This window comes from Nanorana parkeri, unplaced genomic scaffold (assembly GCF_000935625.1).
Source record: "Nanorana parkeri isolate BGI_ZX_2015 unplaced genomic scaffold, ASM93562v1 scaffold259, whole genome shotgun sequence".
Classification (NCBI taxonomy): domain Eukaryota; kingdom Metazoa; phylum Chordata; class Amphibia; order Anura; family Dicroglossidae; genus Nanorana; species Nanorana parkeri.
In genome coordinates this window covers 234,282-248,704 of record NW_017306527.1, presented here as the reverse complement: position 1 = coordinate 248,704, position 14,423 = coordinate 234,282, and the positions used below count along the sequence as shown (strand labels likewise).

Sequence of the window (14,423 nt, the reverse complement as noted above, 5' to 3'; positions counted from 1 at the left end):
GGGAAAAAAACCCCCCAAAATGTTTAACTACCCCACCCCCACGTTTAAGGGCCTATAAACGTAAATACGCGTCCGGTGCCCCAGTGCGCAAAAATTACAATTGCGCTACACATGTTACATATCGCCGCGAACGTCGCAGTGAGAGCAATCATTTTAGGGCCATCAATCACTGATAACACTAAACTGATGAGCGGTAACAGCTTTTAAAGCGTCGCCTATGGCCAATTTTGGGTATTATCCCAAAACAGAGTGCTATGCAGTCACCCTTGTGTGTGCTAGTAAGCTACTTCCATGGCCCTTCTCCAAGCTAGTAGGTGAACAGTTGCAGAGTCTGCTTTGTCCCTTGTGATCTTTTACTGGACAGGAAGTTTAGGGAAGCCAAGCTAAGAGACTTGGAAGCAGCTGTTCAGAAACATGATAGTAGTGTTTGAGCAAAAATGTAAAGCTGGGCAATATATATTTGTTGGATCTGCTTTCATTATTGAAAAAAACGTTTAAGAGTTTAATACTACTTTAAGGTCTTTCACATATTTTCCTGTTTTTCTTTACCTTCTGTTGAAAAAATCATGTGCTTACAGAACTCTGTAGCTCAAGCTGAGATTTGCACACACAACTTAGTGAGTCAGACCAGTGGCTTATCCCCCTCACTCTCCCTTTATTCAGCCGGCTCTGTTTGCATTTTCAATCGGAGATCTAATATCCTGAATGGAGACAACTTCTCCTGTGCTCTTTCAGTAAACCATATTGCACTGGGAAGCCTTTGTTAAGACGTGGGTGTTGTCTCACTAAATTGATGATGGGGAAGACGGGCAGACTAAACTTATTGTTGGAGTATAGGAGACATAACAAGAGATGATCATTACATGTTTCTGATGGCACAAATTTATGACTGGTTTACTCTAATGTATTATACATTTCCTGTGGTCATTTAAGTGTGTGATGATTTAATAAAATCTCCTGTTTTTTTTCAGATTTTGAGGATGATGATATGTATGGGCAGTCTGTAGAAGATGACTATGGTATTTCACCAGCCACAGGTTTGTTTTTTGTTTGAACCATGCATTTGTCAATAAAAATCACACTTCTTTATTTTAGTAGGGTTATGTTTCAGCATTAGCAAATAGCATTATATTGCATAGAAAAAACCCTCTTCCTTGTCATGAATATAAATAAAAAAACTGCTATAGCCTCTAGCTAGCAGGAAAATAAAGGGTGCTTTACCTTTCCAGAGATTGCAGAGAATGGTGTTAAATCGCAAAGGTTTTTTTTTGCTGATTTCGGTCGTTATTTAATAGATATCATAAGCTATTTAGGTTTGTTCAATTCACCAAATGATTTAACGCTTGGAATCTCCACCAATTGACGTCTGTGTTTGCAGAAGTGATATTTGTATCATGTAACTCAATATTTAACGTTTCAATCCCTTTTTTAACAAGCCTAATCATTAAATATGTTCAGAAGTGCAATTCACAAACATTTTTTTGACCATTTATCGTCCATTATACAATTGTTACATAAGCACCTCCTTCAGAGTGTCGTTGACAGTTTTGAGGCGGTGTTTTCTTCTCTGAGAGGGAGATTTGTGGAACTGTTTGCCTGTGTTTTTATTAGATGTAATTATTATGATTATTATAAAACATATATATATATATATGTTCTATTTGAAGTTTGTGTGTGCGTGTATATGTGTGTGTGTATATGTGTGTATGTGTATAAATATAATAATAATTTTATTGTTTTAATTATATTATTATTTTTTTGGGAGTGTGGTTGTAACTTGTTAACTTTGTAACATGTAAACTTCAACAGTTTGAATAAAGTTGTTTACATACAACAGTGCAGTCTGTTGAAAACACGTCATTTATAGGCACTGTTCTCCCCTTCTGGCCCCAGAATGCATCAGTCAAACGTATTTTAACATGCTGTGAAATAGAAGCAGATAATTATCCGTCATGCCATACGATCAGGGAGGTATGAGATTGGCCCCAATGTATTCTGCAGCAGGACAACGACCCCATACATACAACAATGTCATTAAGAACTATCTGCAGTGTAAAGAAGAACAAGGAGTCGTGGAAGTGATGGTTTTGCCCCCACAGAGCCCTGATCTCAACATCGAGTCTGTCTGGGATTACATGAAAAGACAGAAGGATTTGAGGCAGCCACAGAAGATCTGTGGTTAGTTCTCTAAGATGTTTGGAACAACCTACCTGCCGAATTCCTTCACAAGTACCTTGTGTGCAAGTGTACGTAGAAGAATTGATGCTGTTTAGAAGGCAAAGGGCGATCACACCATATTTTGATTAAATCTCTTTTGCACTGTGTGTGTATGGATATATCTGTGGAATTTCTTGAATGCTAGGCACAGACTGCACACAGGGCCTTGCTTTTTCTCCAAGTGGGGAGTGACCCCGTCAGCGTGGGGTAGTAATGTGTAGGCAAAATCATAACTCCCTGGAATATACTTAACTGTTCTTGCAGCCCATGTCTTAAAATGCTTCTGCTTTGCTGCTTCCCGACCGGTATGCGCAGGGCTTGAAAAATGTTATGGTGTCTCACCAGTCTGTCAAAAATTTCACTAGTCAGTATGACCGGATTATATAGCCTTGAAATTTGTGTTAAAATTTTTTAGGGACACCTAGAGCTTTCTTTTGAAGGTATATAATCACCACTGGCAGTTTTAGATTTTTTACTATACAATGAAAAAAGTACCGTAAATTAAAAAAAAAAAATGTTTTCCCTACGTCACGTTAAAAAAACTATTGTATTCTTACCCATATTTTTGGTAAAATATAAAAGTTGGGGTCACGTCGTGTAAATAGACACCAAACATGCCAAGCCTTAAAATTGCACGCACCCGCAAAATCGCAAAAAACGACCACACCGAAAACTATTGCGCTCATTGTGCAGCGCACGTTACATATCATTCCGAACGTCGGAGCATGAACAATAATTTTAGGGCCATCAATCACTGAGAACACTAAACGGATGAGCAGTAAAAGCTTTTAAAGCGTCGCCTATGGTCAATTTTGAGTGTGGAAGTTTTTGTGATTTCATGGGTGTGTGCAATTGTAAGTGCAGCGCTGAATACTGAAAATGGCCTGGACAGGAAGGGGGTCTAAACACCTGGTCTTCAAGTGGTTAAGATAATAACATAATACATATATTATTTTTAAGACAAAAGAAGGCTTTCTTTTGGTTATATTGTCTTGCAAAAAATATTTTACTTTTTATCCTATCCCTAAATAAATAAACCTAACAAAACATTTTTTTTAACTTTGATTAGTGAGTTTAAAAAAAAGAGATGTTACTGTACATAAAAAGTATACATTTTATTCTATCATTTGTCTTGTTTAGGGTGACACTAAAATTAACATTCTGGTACAAAGCATGGGAAAGTTATTTGCAAAAAAAATAAATACTTTTTTAACTTTGCTTTTTTTTTATTGCAACATGAACAAAACAAAACAAAAAAGAATTATTAATGGTTACAAAAATAGAAATAAACCAAAACAGGAGGAAAAAGGAGGTCTATAGTGGGTTAGGATAATCTAAGTGGTAATAAATGGTGTATTAGGAATACATTTTATTTAATTTATATTTTTTTTTTTTCTCCAAGCTTGCTCCTGTGATGGACTACAATCTCACGTTTAGTGTACTAATTTGCATTGAAGTTATAGTCTTATCACGGGTGTGAGCTTGGAGCGTTGGCTACTTTACAACACACACAGGGACCATGGGGAACAAAAGTAGCCACTCTCCAGAAGGAAGGACAGTGTTGGCCCCAATTCAGAGATGATTTGAGGATCTACAGCCGAGTGATACACAATTAAGCAACATTTTAAATCTTAAAAATGCATTCAAGTACTTAATTCCTTTGTTTAGTGTCACTTTAACTAAATACAAAAGGAACAATAATATTTCCTTGTACATGTGTCGCACCTTAGCAGTGTTTTTAATCGCTGCCAGAAGGTCCCTTTTTTTTGTCCGTAGTATGTGTCAGTGAGGGAGAAGGAAAGGACTTGGTTGACACACCCTGTGTACAGCAATTAAGTTTTTTTTTGGACATTTGTAGCAAGTCCAGTGTCCTCAACTGGTTATTATAATAACATAGGCCTTGTTCACACCAAGCGCCGAGCAGGTGCAGAGCAGATCAGTTGCAGACCGGATCAAAACTGCGTCCAATGTATTCCAATGGTATTTTTTGCTCCAATTCACATCGCAGCGTGCAGTTCCAGAGCAGATCCAGAGCAGGTGAAAAGACTGCAGCAGGCCCTATTACCTGCTCCTGGATCTGCTCTGGAATGCATGAAAAATGCCTGGAACGCACAAAAGCCCATTTTAAACTTAATGTTTTTTTTTCTTTTTTACCAAAAAGAGCCCAAAACGCGTCAAAAACGCGTCTAAAAGACTAGCGTGCGTGTGCAGAAACCTGACCGGATCTGCTCTGCATTTGGTGTGAACAAGGCCTAAGGGTTATTATATTTTGCAGAAGCAGTTAAATGTTTTGGCACCATATTGAAAATGGACACACTGTGCTTGCAACAGTAATGTGTTTTGTTCAGTAAATTGGGATCACATTGCACATAATTGAATTGTTTCTTCTTTTTACAATGTCATATTATTAGCTGTAGTTTTCACAGATAAACTGTTTTCTTTCTTATCCTTTCCCTCATTAAATCATGATCAGTATAAAGCAGCATGACACCCAAATTACTGTACATGACTTGCTTGCTATTTTGCACTCCACTCTGGTAATTTCCCAAGAGCTGCAGGCATTCAGCTTGCACCTTTCCCCGAGTGACATGCGGCACATGTGTTCTTTGTAAGTGTTCTCTGAGCAGGTGTTCGGACACATTTTGGCTCGTTTAAAATGAACATTGATTGAAGTTTTTATAGAGATGCTCAGGTAAGACAATTGAAGAAATCCTTCAATTACGAAACATTACCTGGGATTTTTGCTGCCAGGCACTTGTTCTGCTTTTATATACCCTGCTTTTAATTTATTTACATTTTGTTAATTTATACCCTTGAGTATGAAAAATCTTTAGATTAACTTATTTGACCTGATAATGAAAGCTTTGTGTTGGAGCATTACTTCCCTTGATAAAAGCTACATGTTGACACTTGTCTGGATAAAATCTTTGACATTTGGCGTGGAGTTTGAGATGATGTTGTATCACTTGGCTTCCTTCTCGTAGCTCTATGTCTACAACTGTCCTCAAACAAGAGGTCATTGTTATAGTATGTTGAAATATGTAACATTTTTCAGCTCATAGTTTCTAAGGAAATACTGGAATTTTATTCTTGGATGGTGTCACTGGCTAATATTTGTTTCCTTACACCACATTTTTACTCTATCCCCTTCCATCCAGCATTGGTGGAAGTGAGAACTGTGGCTTCAATGGGGAGGATGTTACCTGACCTCGCCTTTCAAAATAAGTCAGGTTGAATGTGCTTCTGGTGAGACAACCAGTGGTTGTGCTGCCTGGGCAAGAGTGCCTGGATCACAAGAGTGACTGCACAGAATTGCAAATCATATTGGCAGGTAGAATAGTTCCTGTAATTGTTGACCTATTAAGTTTCAAAACAGATTAAATCTTGTTTATTTAAATTTGTCATCTGAGCAAGAGCTGTATTGGCTTTGAAGAGAAAATAACAAGGGTAGGGTGTCAGCAGAGCCGTGACTGATTAAATGGCTGTTTATTTATCTTGTCCTGTGCTGTCAATCCTTCCATCCCCATCTTTATTTTGTTTAGCAAGTTTTTCCACTCCAGTAAGAGTGGAATTGGGGTACCTAGTGTGTCTGGTAGTTGTCGGGGCATGTTATGTTCTGCTGTTGACGGTGAAAATGGATCTTGGAAAGAGAGCAATCTGGTGTTTCTCTGACCACCTGAGAGAGACCTTTTACATAAGCCTTGAAGACCTTGACTTAGAAGGGTCTGGTCAGTAGAAATGTGCAGGTGGTAGCCTCTTTCTTAAGCTGGCCATACACCTTACAACCATCGCACGACTTTTGTTGTGTGATGGCTGTAAGGTCATTAAAATTCCGTATGACTTGCCCATCTTGGACAGGCAGATCGTACTTGCGATTATCGCAAGCCCTCCCCGCTGAGGGGAGGGCTTGGCGATGATTGCAGTGCTGAGCGGGCAGTGTGCGCTTGAGCACACCAGCCCGTGCGGCTTTTGTCTTCTGAGCACGCTACCAACCAGCGGAAAATCGTCCGGTTTTCCAGCGCGCTAGGAAGACGAAAGTGGTGCGACCGTACAGTAGATGCGGTCGCATGCTGCCCATACACCTGCCAATTATCGTAGGTAATCGGCATGTCTCACTGGCATATTACAAGTCTCATTTTATCTTTCTTCTATTTACCTCTTTCTAGATGAGGCACAAGTATATCACTTGTATTTATTGCCCAGCATTGTAATTTACAAAAAAAAATATTCCAGCTTTAATGAACCAAAGCAAAGCAGCATGTGATGCTGATTGATGAGAACAATGCGCATACAGATCAGTTTACTGATATGTTCATCAATCATGTCCATACCTATATACTTTTAGGAGGGTCAAGAATATATTTAATTGTGGACATATCTGGCCTAATTCTTTTAGTAAAGACAGTAGTTATAATTGGATCTTACTGGAAACTTCTACTCTGAGACAAATATTGGAGGCTGCCAACGCTGACCTCCATCTGAAAATGCTAGTTGCCCGACTGTCATGTTGATTTGTTGGCTTTTGTGCTCTGAACAAGTATTAAGATCAGGAGGTCTGATTTCAGTCCCACTTCAGTGGTTTTAGTTCTGTGACTTTAAAAAAAAAAATGTTTTGGATAAGGTGGGAAACCCTCTATCTAGATTTTATTGTTGTCTGTGTCCCCATTGGGGAAATTCGCCTCCTATTTGTACTGGTGACCATAGTCACCAAGAAAGAAAATGATTGGAAATCCAAAATGTTAACGTTTTCAAAACAAAAAGTGAGGGGACATTTTCTAATGGGGACTCCTATTGCAGGGACAATTGTCTCAGAGGGGAAGTCCCTTCACTTTGGGAGATTATTTTTAACCTCCTGTTGTGTCTCTGGGACAGGAAGTGAAAGGAAATGTCCCCAATGGTATACAGACAGCAAGAAGTGCAGGCACCTTCTGCACATTTCTAGTCAAGTTTCTAGAATCTGATGTGAGCATAAGTACTTCATATGTTGCAGTGGTACAAGCGTATGTTGTGTGACAGGTCTTGTGAATTGAACCATTTATGGGGACGCCTTGAATCTGTATGAAAAGTGAGGTGGTAAGGATTCAAACTCTTTTCATTAAGGAACCATCTTTGCTTGCTGTATCACTAATCAGGTTTTAGGTTCAAGGCAGGTTTCAGGCTGGTTTCTGGCAGTAATAAACATCCTAAACTGACACTTTGATGCATCAGACTTTCTATATGTGAGAGACATCCTGCAGTGGATATATTTGGGAATAACATTTCTGCACTAGAGAGCTATTGTAAGGCTGCCCATACACCTTGCGATCATCGGACAAAACTTTTCATCCGATGATCGAACTGTCGCACCATTTTGTATGGCGGCCCCATCCTGCCCCGATTATCGCCAGGTTGGATCAGCAGTATTTAAAAGAAAGCACCTGGACGAATTGTGGTAATAGACTGCGCGTATTTTCGTCTGTGCATTTGCAGTGTAAATCGTACGAATTTTGACGTACGGAAACGCCACCAACCTTAAGAAAATCGTACGATCGACCAAAGTTTTCTAACCTGCTGGTTAGTCTAAGTCGATCGATTGTACAGTATTTGCGGTTGTACGCTGCCCATCAACCTTACGAATATCGGACGAAAACGCGATTGCATAGCAAAATCGGCCAATATTCGTAAGGTGTATGGGCACCTTTTTAGAGGTGGCTCTCGGTGCACTGGGGTTCTACAGTAGGGTCTGGATGAAAACTGAATCCATGAGCAGGTACTGTAGGCTGTACTATTTGAAAGCATCTTAAGTCTTAAAGTAAAACTCTAGGCAAATAGATAAATACACTGTTAAAGGTAATTCCCTTAATTCTGTTTTATTTAGTCTTTTGGTTCACACTGCACTGTCAGGGAGCTTGTCCTCTTGCTTCCTGGTTTATCTGTACTGCTCCTGGGTAGCCTTCATACTCATTGATCAGAGGAAATGATGTTTATTCATTGTCCAATGAGCAGGTTGACGGATGATCTTGAGACTGCGTGCTGACCAAAGAAATAAGTGTGTCACATGGCAGCAGTGTGTGAATCACTAGACCTGGCTGAACAGAAATACAAATCCTTTGGTAGGTCAAACACTTCAGGCATACGTATATAAACTGTTTATGTAGTTGTTTGCTTGGAGTTCACTTCAGTTTCAATCTTGGCTGGAGCAGACCTTTAGCCCACATTCAACAGAGCATTTAAATGGCCGCTAGGCAGGTGTGATTTTTAGTATGGACCTTGTTTTGTGTGTCACGGAAGAATAACTTTACTGTGGCTTTATGATAGTTGTATAGGATTTAAGATTTGGAAGTGTTAATCCCTTGGCATTTTATGTGCATATCTTGAAGCTAGCTGTATTTTGTCAGTTAAGTGAAACCTGAGTTTATATAGAAACCATATTCATGAGGGAAAAGGGAGAATGGGAAGCAATGGCAAAAGACACTTCAGGAAAAGGGTGAAGATGTGTAACAAAATATCCACAAACGCAGATATAATAATATCACAAAGCCCCTAAAAGTAAAGTAAAAAATAAAAATATTTAATAAAAATGAATAAATAAAAATAAATAAAAAGTTTATAAAAAATAGAAAAAAAATATTTGAAAAAGCTACAAGCACTATTTTGATCGCACCACACAGGATCGGACCGCAGGAACAATGTGCCTTGTGATCCCGTGCGCGGATCGCAATGCGGCCGGAGGGCGTGTCTACGGCGCCATTCACTTGAATGGCCCGCCAAGCCCCACTAAAAAGTGAGCCGGCCACAATGCGAGGCAGTGCGTTCTGGCCAAAATTGGGCCGGAACGCTGCATCTAGTGTGACTGAGCCCTTAGTGTTGCATACATTCCTCCACCAGATAGACAACTGTTATTGCAGTGGGAATTAAACCTGCTGTTGTCAATGTTACAAAAACTGCCTTTCATTGCTAACCCTCCTAGAAAGTGGTGTTCCTGGTACCATTGGGATTTCCACCATCAAGCATCAGTTTCCTAGGTTTGCAAGGCAGAGCCACTTGATTGTCAGTTTACATGTTCACCAAGTTTTTTCCCAGATGAATGCAAAGATGTGGGTTTGGAGTTTCCTGAGTACAAGGGCTGGGACTGCTACTGGCAGGACTCTAAATAGATACAAGATCTTGGGCAAGAGAGTCATCTTGACCGCTGCAACTCTACCTAGCCAGGATAAGTGGTATTGGGACCACGTTTTTAACATGGCCGACAATTTCGCTAGCATGTCCTGGAAGTGATGGTCTGTCTTATGGTACTCACCCAGCCTAGATGTAGGGCGAGCTGTAGATGTCATCTTTTTCACCATCGTTCCGCCCGATTCAGGGTTAGACATCCGGACCAAAGAGGAGAAAGAGAAGAGGGAAAAGGAGGGGAGACAAAGGGGGAAGGAGGTCACGAGACAAAACACAGAAGACAACACAACACACACAAGAACAGTTTGTGGGTAAAAACCACGACATGCTCGGAACATTGGGTGGAAGAAAACAAAACGCCTCATTCCACTCAAGGTATCCAAGGTGTGGGGAGTGCAGTGACGCACTCACCCAGGCAAAGTTATAAATGGAACTTTGTGGATCGGAAATCCACCCGGACCCTTAACTCTTCAACGGGACAATAAATCCGGAACTTAAAAGGGCTGTCTGAGATCTTTTGCGGGACCTGTCTCCCTCATGTATGTCTAATTCCCCTTCATCCATGTCACTACTGGTCACTGAGGCTGTACGGGTTACCTCATGAGAACGAGCCGCGGGCGCCATCTTGGCTGCAGCTCTAGCCATCGCTTCTGTGATGGGCTGCTGTTTCCCCTTCTGTGAGGACTTGGGGGTCGAGGACGACATGGTCCGGTGCAGGAAGGATTCCGGTTGTCGGCTGGGGCAAAGTGGCGGGTGTGGAGGGTGAATCTCCGGGCTATGGACGGGATTGCCTGGGTGAGTTGCGGAGCCGTCTCAGAAGGCTACCTTCGTCATCAGCCGCGCGCATGCGCCCCCCGTTCACCAAGTTTTATAAGTTGGATGTGGCAGAATCAACTGATGCCAGTTTTGGGTGTAAAGGTCTTGCAATGGATACAGCATAGTCAAACATCCAACTGCATAATCTTTACACCCAAAACTGGCATTAGCTGGGGGGCTGCCCTCCGGGCTGTCTTTTGTGTTTAACTAGACCTAGTGTCCTACTCCTTGAATGCAGAAAAAAGGAAAATCTCCTTTAGTTAGCTTAATCTGCTGTAATTTGTACTTCAGTTCCAAACACACATGTACGTCGAATATCATGGCATTAAGGCAAATTCTTTTTTGGCTCTGACCCACTTAATGTTAACTGCATATATAAGTTTGCTCTGTTTTTTGTTTGCAGCTGCTCAGTTCATATATTCTAAGCGTAACAGACACTCAAGCTTTACTGGGCCTTTGGAAGAGGAGGCGGAGTGTGAAGATGAAGAACTGGAAAAATCAAGGGCTTCAAATATTGCTTTGAGTTCGGTTGATCAAGGTAACATTATTACTAAGGCTTTGTTTTATATATGTGAGGCTTGTTTTCTAGAACCTGTTCTACATATTTGAAAATAGGGGATTCGGCAACAACTTCCATACTTGATGCGATCAGCATATTGCAAACCCCAGGACAGTCAGTTATCACCACAAATTATGTTTACTTGCTGACGATCTCATCCTGCTGACAAACTCATCCTTTTTATGATAAATCGCACCATCTGTCCGTCAAATTTGTACATCTTTTCACAGCAAATTGCCTTAATTTCTGGACTCCATGTAAACACCTTCATATTTCCCTTTTGCCGCAACCTACATGACATGTAAAATTAAAAATATATATAAAAAACAACTTTAGCTTCTGCTCAAACAATTTACTATACTTACAGATCAATTTAACAGTCTCCTATGACTCTCTTCCAAGCCAGCTACCTAGCTCTTTTCCTTTACATACAAAGCCTTCTTACAGAGTAAAACACAACCTCATTTCATGGTTTAAACAGATAGCAGTGGTTACAATATCCATCCTCCCCAAATTTGTTAATTTTTTTTGTACACTACCTGTCAATATTCTACCACATACTCCCTATTATAAACACATTTTCTCACTTTCATCTGGGGCTCACCTAAGCTCAGGGTAGCCCAACAAATACTCTACCACAGCATACTTAAGGTTTAGGAGACCTACATCTAGCAAGCTATTTTAACGCTGTTCAAATTCCTTAAAGGACATTACATTAAACTTTACATTACATTAGCCTTGTGGCTTCGCCTGGAAGCCTATCTATGTCCTCTATTATTGTACCATATTTTGTGCCCTCTCGCCAGCACTGAGAAAGAACCACCATAGTCTCATTACTATTTACTGTTTGAAAATTTGGTAAACCTTTCCCCCTTTTTTTTTATTTTTTATCCTCCCTCACAATTTCCTCCTTTCCCTCAATTCTCATGTTCCTTACCATGTACTTTTATTCTCCCTCCGTGCTCAGCCCTTAACACCCCCACCCCCCTTCCCAATCCCATTCCCCCTTTTTCTTCCTTTTATCCCCAATTAAAGTGATAAAGGACAGAGGATGGGGTGGTGAAACAGTACAACGGCCATTATTGTGTATTGGCAGAGAAGAAGAGTGAATAGGAGTAGGATGCAGTAGGACATAAATATAAAAGGTAACTACAGAGGGATTGTGCAGCAGCCATCTGACAGCGTGAGGGTCTGAAGAAATCACTGAAAGAGCAGTAAAAGGGGGAGTTATAGCTGAACTAGAAGGTCATCAGAAAGTGTTCTTGTAATGAACCAATAAGTCAGTGCAAAACTTTGTGTCTGGTTGTTTTTGTTGTTTTTGTTTGGTCAAGGGCGATAACATATATCAATAAACGATTCCCATACCTCAAAAATGTTTTATGTCTGTGTTTCCTTCTATAAGGTCATCTTACTGCAGTACATTTAAAAGATAAACATTAATTGATGCAGAAAAAAAGAGTGGTGGTGGTTTAACATTTGTGAAAGTTTACTTATTTTGCTGCCAAGGATCTGATGGATAACCGCTTTTTACTGTCCATAGTGATTTTAGCACCCTGTAAATCGAGTGTACCAAAAATTGCACCTTCAAGATTTATAGGAAGGTAATTCACCAGATGTTCTGTGGCATATTGGGTAGTAACTCTCCAGAAATGTTTAAAATTTGGACAATCCCAGAAAGCATGGAATAAATTTGCATAGCTGTGGCCACATTCAAAACATTTAGGTGATTGACTTAGTACTAAAGGTTAAGACCTGTGTGGATGTACTGTTTATGCTCTCTGTGTACATGATGTTTAGCATTCTTTCCTTGTAGGTTGATACAGTAATGGAACGTTACGCTGTGCTGAGGGAGTCGGGAATATCTGTTGTAGATTTTGTTGGGAAACACTGAGTCATTTTTTAGTGTTTTTATAGTCTAAATGCATTCTGTAGCAAGAATACATACACAGTATGGCTCATTTAGGTGAATTGGGTTCTGGTTAAATTTGATCAAGAGGATTTAACCACTTCAAGACCAGGTGTTTAGACCCCCTTCCTGGCCAGGCCATTTTTCAGTGTTCAGCGCTGCGGTACTTTGACGTTTATTCCGTCATGCAACACTGTACTGAAATTAATTTTATACAATTTTTTTGGGTACAGATAGAGCTTTATTTTGGTGGTATTTATTCACCACTGGGGTTTTATTTTTTACTGTAATAAGGAAAAATTATTGAAATTTTTTTAAAAAAAGTAATTTTTTTCATTATAGTAGGAAACAATGATTATTACCCATATTTTGGTAAAATATATAAAAGACGGGGTCACGTCGGGTAAATAGACACCAAACATGTCAAGCTTTAAAATTGCACGCACCCGCGAAATCGCAAAAAACTACCATACCCAAAATTGACCATAGTCGACGCTTTAAAAGCTTTTACAGCTCATCAGTTTAGTGTTATCAGTGATTGATGGCCCTAGAACTATTGCTCTCATTCCGACGTTCGTGACGATATGTAACATGTGCGGTGTAATGGCGAAATCGTCGTCTTCACACGTATGCGCACCCGATGCCTGTTTGCATGCGTGTATGTATGGGTGGGCACTTTAAAAAAATAAATAAAACAAATGTAATTCTTTTTTATTTGTAACTTTACATTTTTGGGGGGGAAACTTAAATGTTTTTTTCCCCTATTTCTTTTCCACTTAACTTCATTGCTATCACATAGGGGGCTAAGAAAACCCCCTTATGTGATCACAAAATATGTGACAGGTCCTCTTTATGGAGACATCAGGGGTCTCCAAGACCCCTAATGTCACCTAGGACCCCGCAGAAGAAGCTGATGAAACAGAGCTCTGCTTCATCAGATTCTCTCCAGCATCTGAAGCTGGAGAGTGACACAAGAATGCGGAAGTGATGTAATATACATTACTTCCGCATTCTGACAGTGGAGAGTGGACTGGAGGGAGGCCGTGTACCGACCTCCCTCTGATCCGCTGTGACAGAGGCAGTATGCTGGTCCCGGGCTCGCACCGGCCCCCTCAGATCTAGAGAGCTCCTGGCCGGCCGTTTTTTTACAACGGCCGGCCGGGAAGTGGTTAACTAATCGGTTGGTTATAGGGTTTTGAAGATGCCGGAGACCTAAGAGCACAATAAAATGTAAAGCATTCAGAGTTTAAAATTGTATAGGCTTCTCATGCAGCTTTGAATGTGTGATCATTGGTGGAGGTATTTGAGAGGAATTTCACATCCGTGAGCCATTGATTTTGCCAGTCCTTAGATACTTTGTTTCTAAAGGCATAGTGAAAGCCAGTGTTTCTTCTGAATTCTTCAAGTAGTCCAGCATGAGCATAGAAAAGTGGGTAGAAGATCTTTATTCATATGTATTATACAGTATAGTAGATTCAAGTCCAGTGTATTATTTTGGTCTAGATGAGAGTGTGCATAGTAATTGGTACTATTAATGCAGTCACAAAGGTATCTGGCAATTGCTGCCAAGTTTTTGAGTTCCAGGTAAGGGAAGTTAAGGTCTCCATCTCTTGTTGGTTATTGCAATATGGGGAGACTAATTGTGGCTTGTCTTTAGGAGTGTGTCTATGGGAATGTTTGACCATTCTTCCAGAAGCACACATTCATCGGATTGCCAGACAGAGAAGCGTGATTCGTCATTCCAGAGAACACGTCTCCACTTCTCTAGAGTCC

The 14,423-nt window shown here is 40.3% G+C and overlaps 1 protein-coding gene across 1 annotated transcript in view; it reads left to right on the top strand.

Annotated features, from left to right (window-relative positions):
- HBS1L (HBS1 like translational GTPase) overlaps nt 1-14,423 on the top strand; it is a 111,424-nt gene that overhangs the window by 5,467 nt on the left and 91,534 nt on the right. Inside the window, exons 2-3 of the mRNA XM_018556948.1 lie at nt 972-1,037; nt 10,589-10,723. Of these exons, the coding sequence (XP_018412450.1) occupies nt 972-1,037; nt 10,589-10,723 (201 nt within the window). The remainder of the gene's footprint in view (nt 1-971; nt 1,038-10,588; nt 10,724-14,423) is intronic.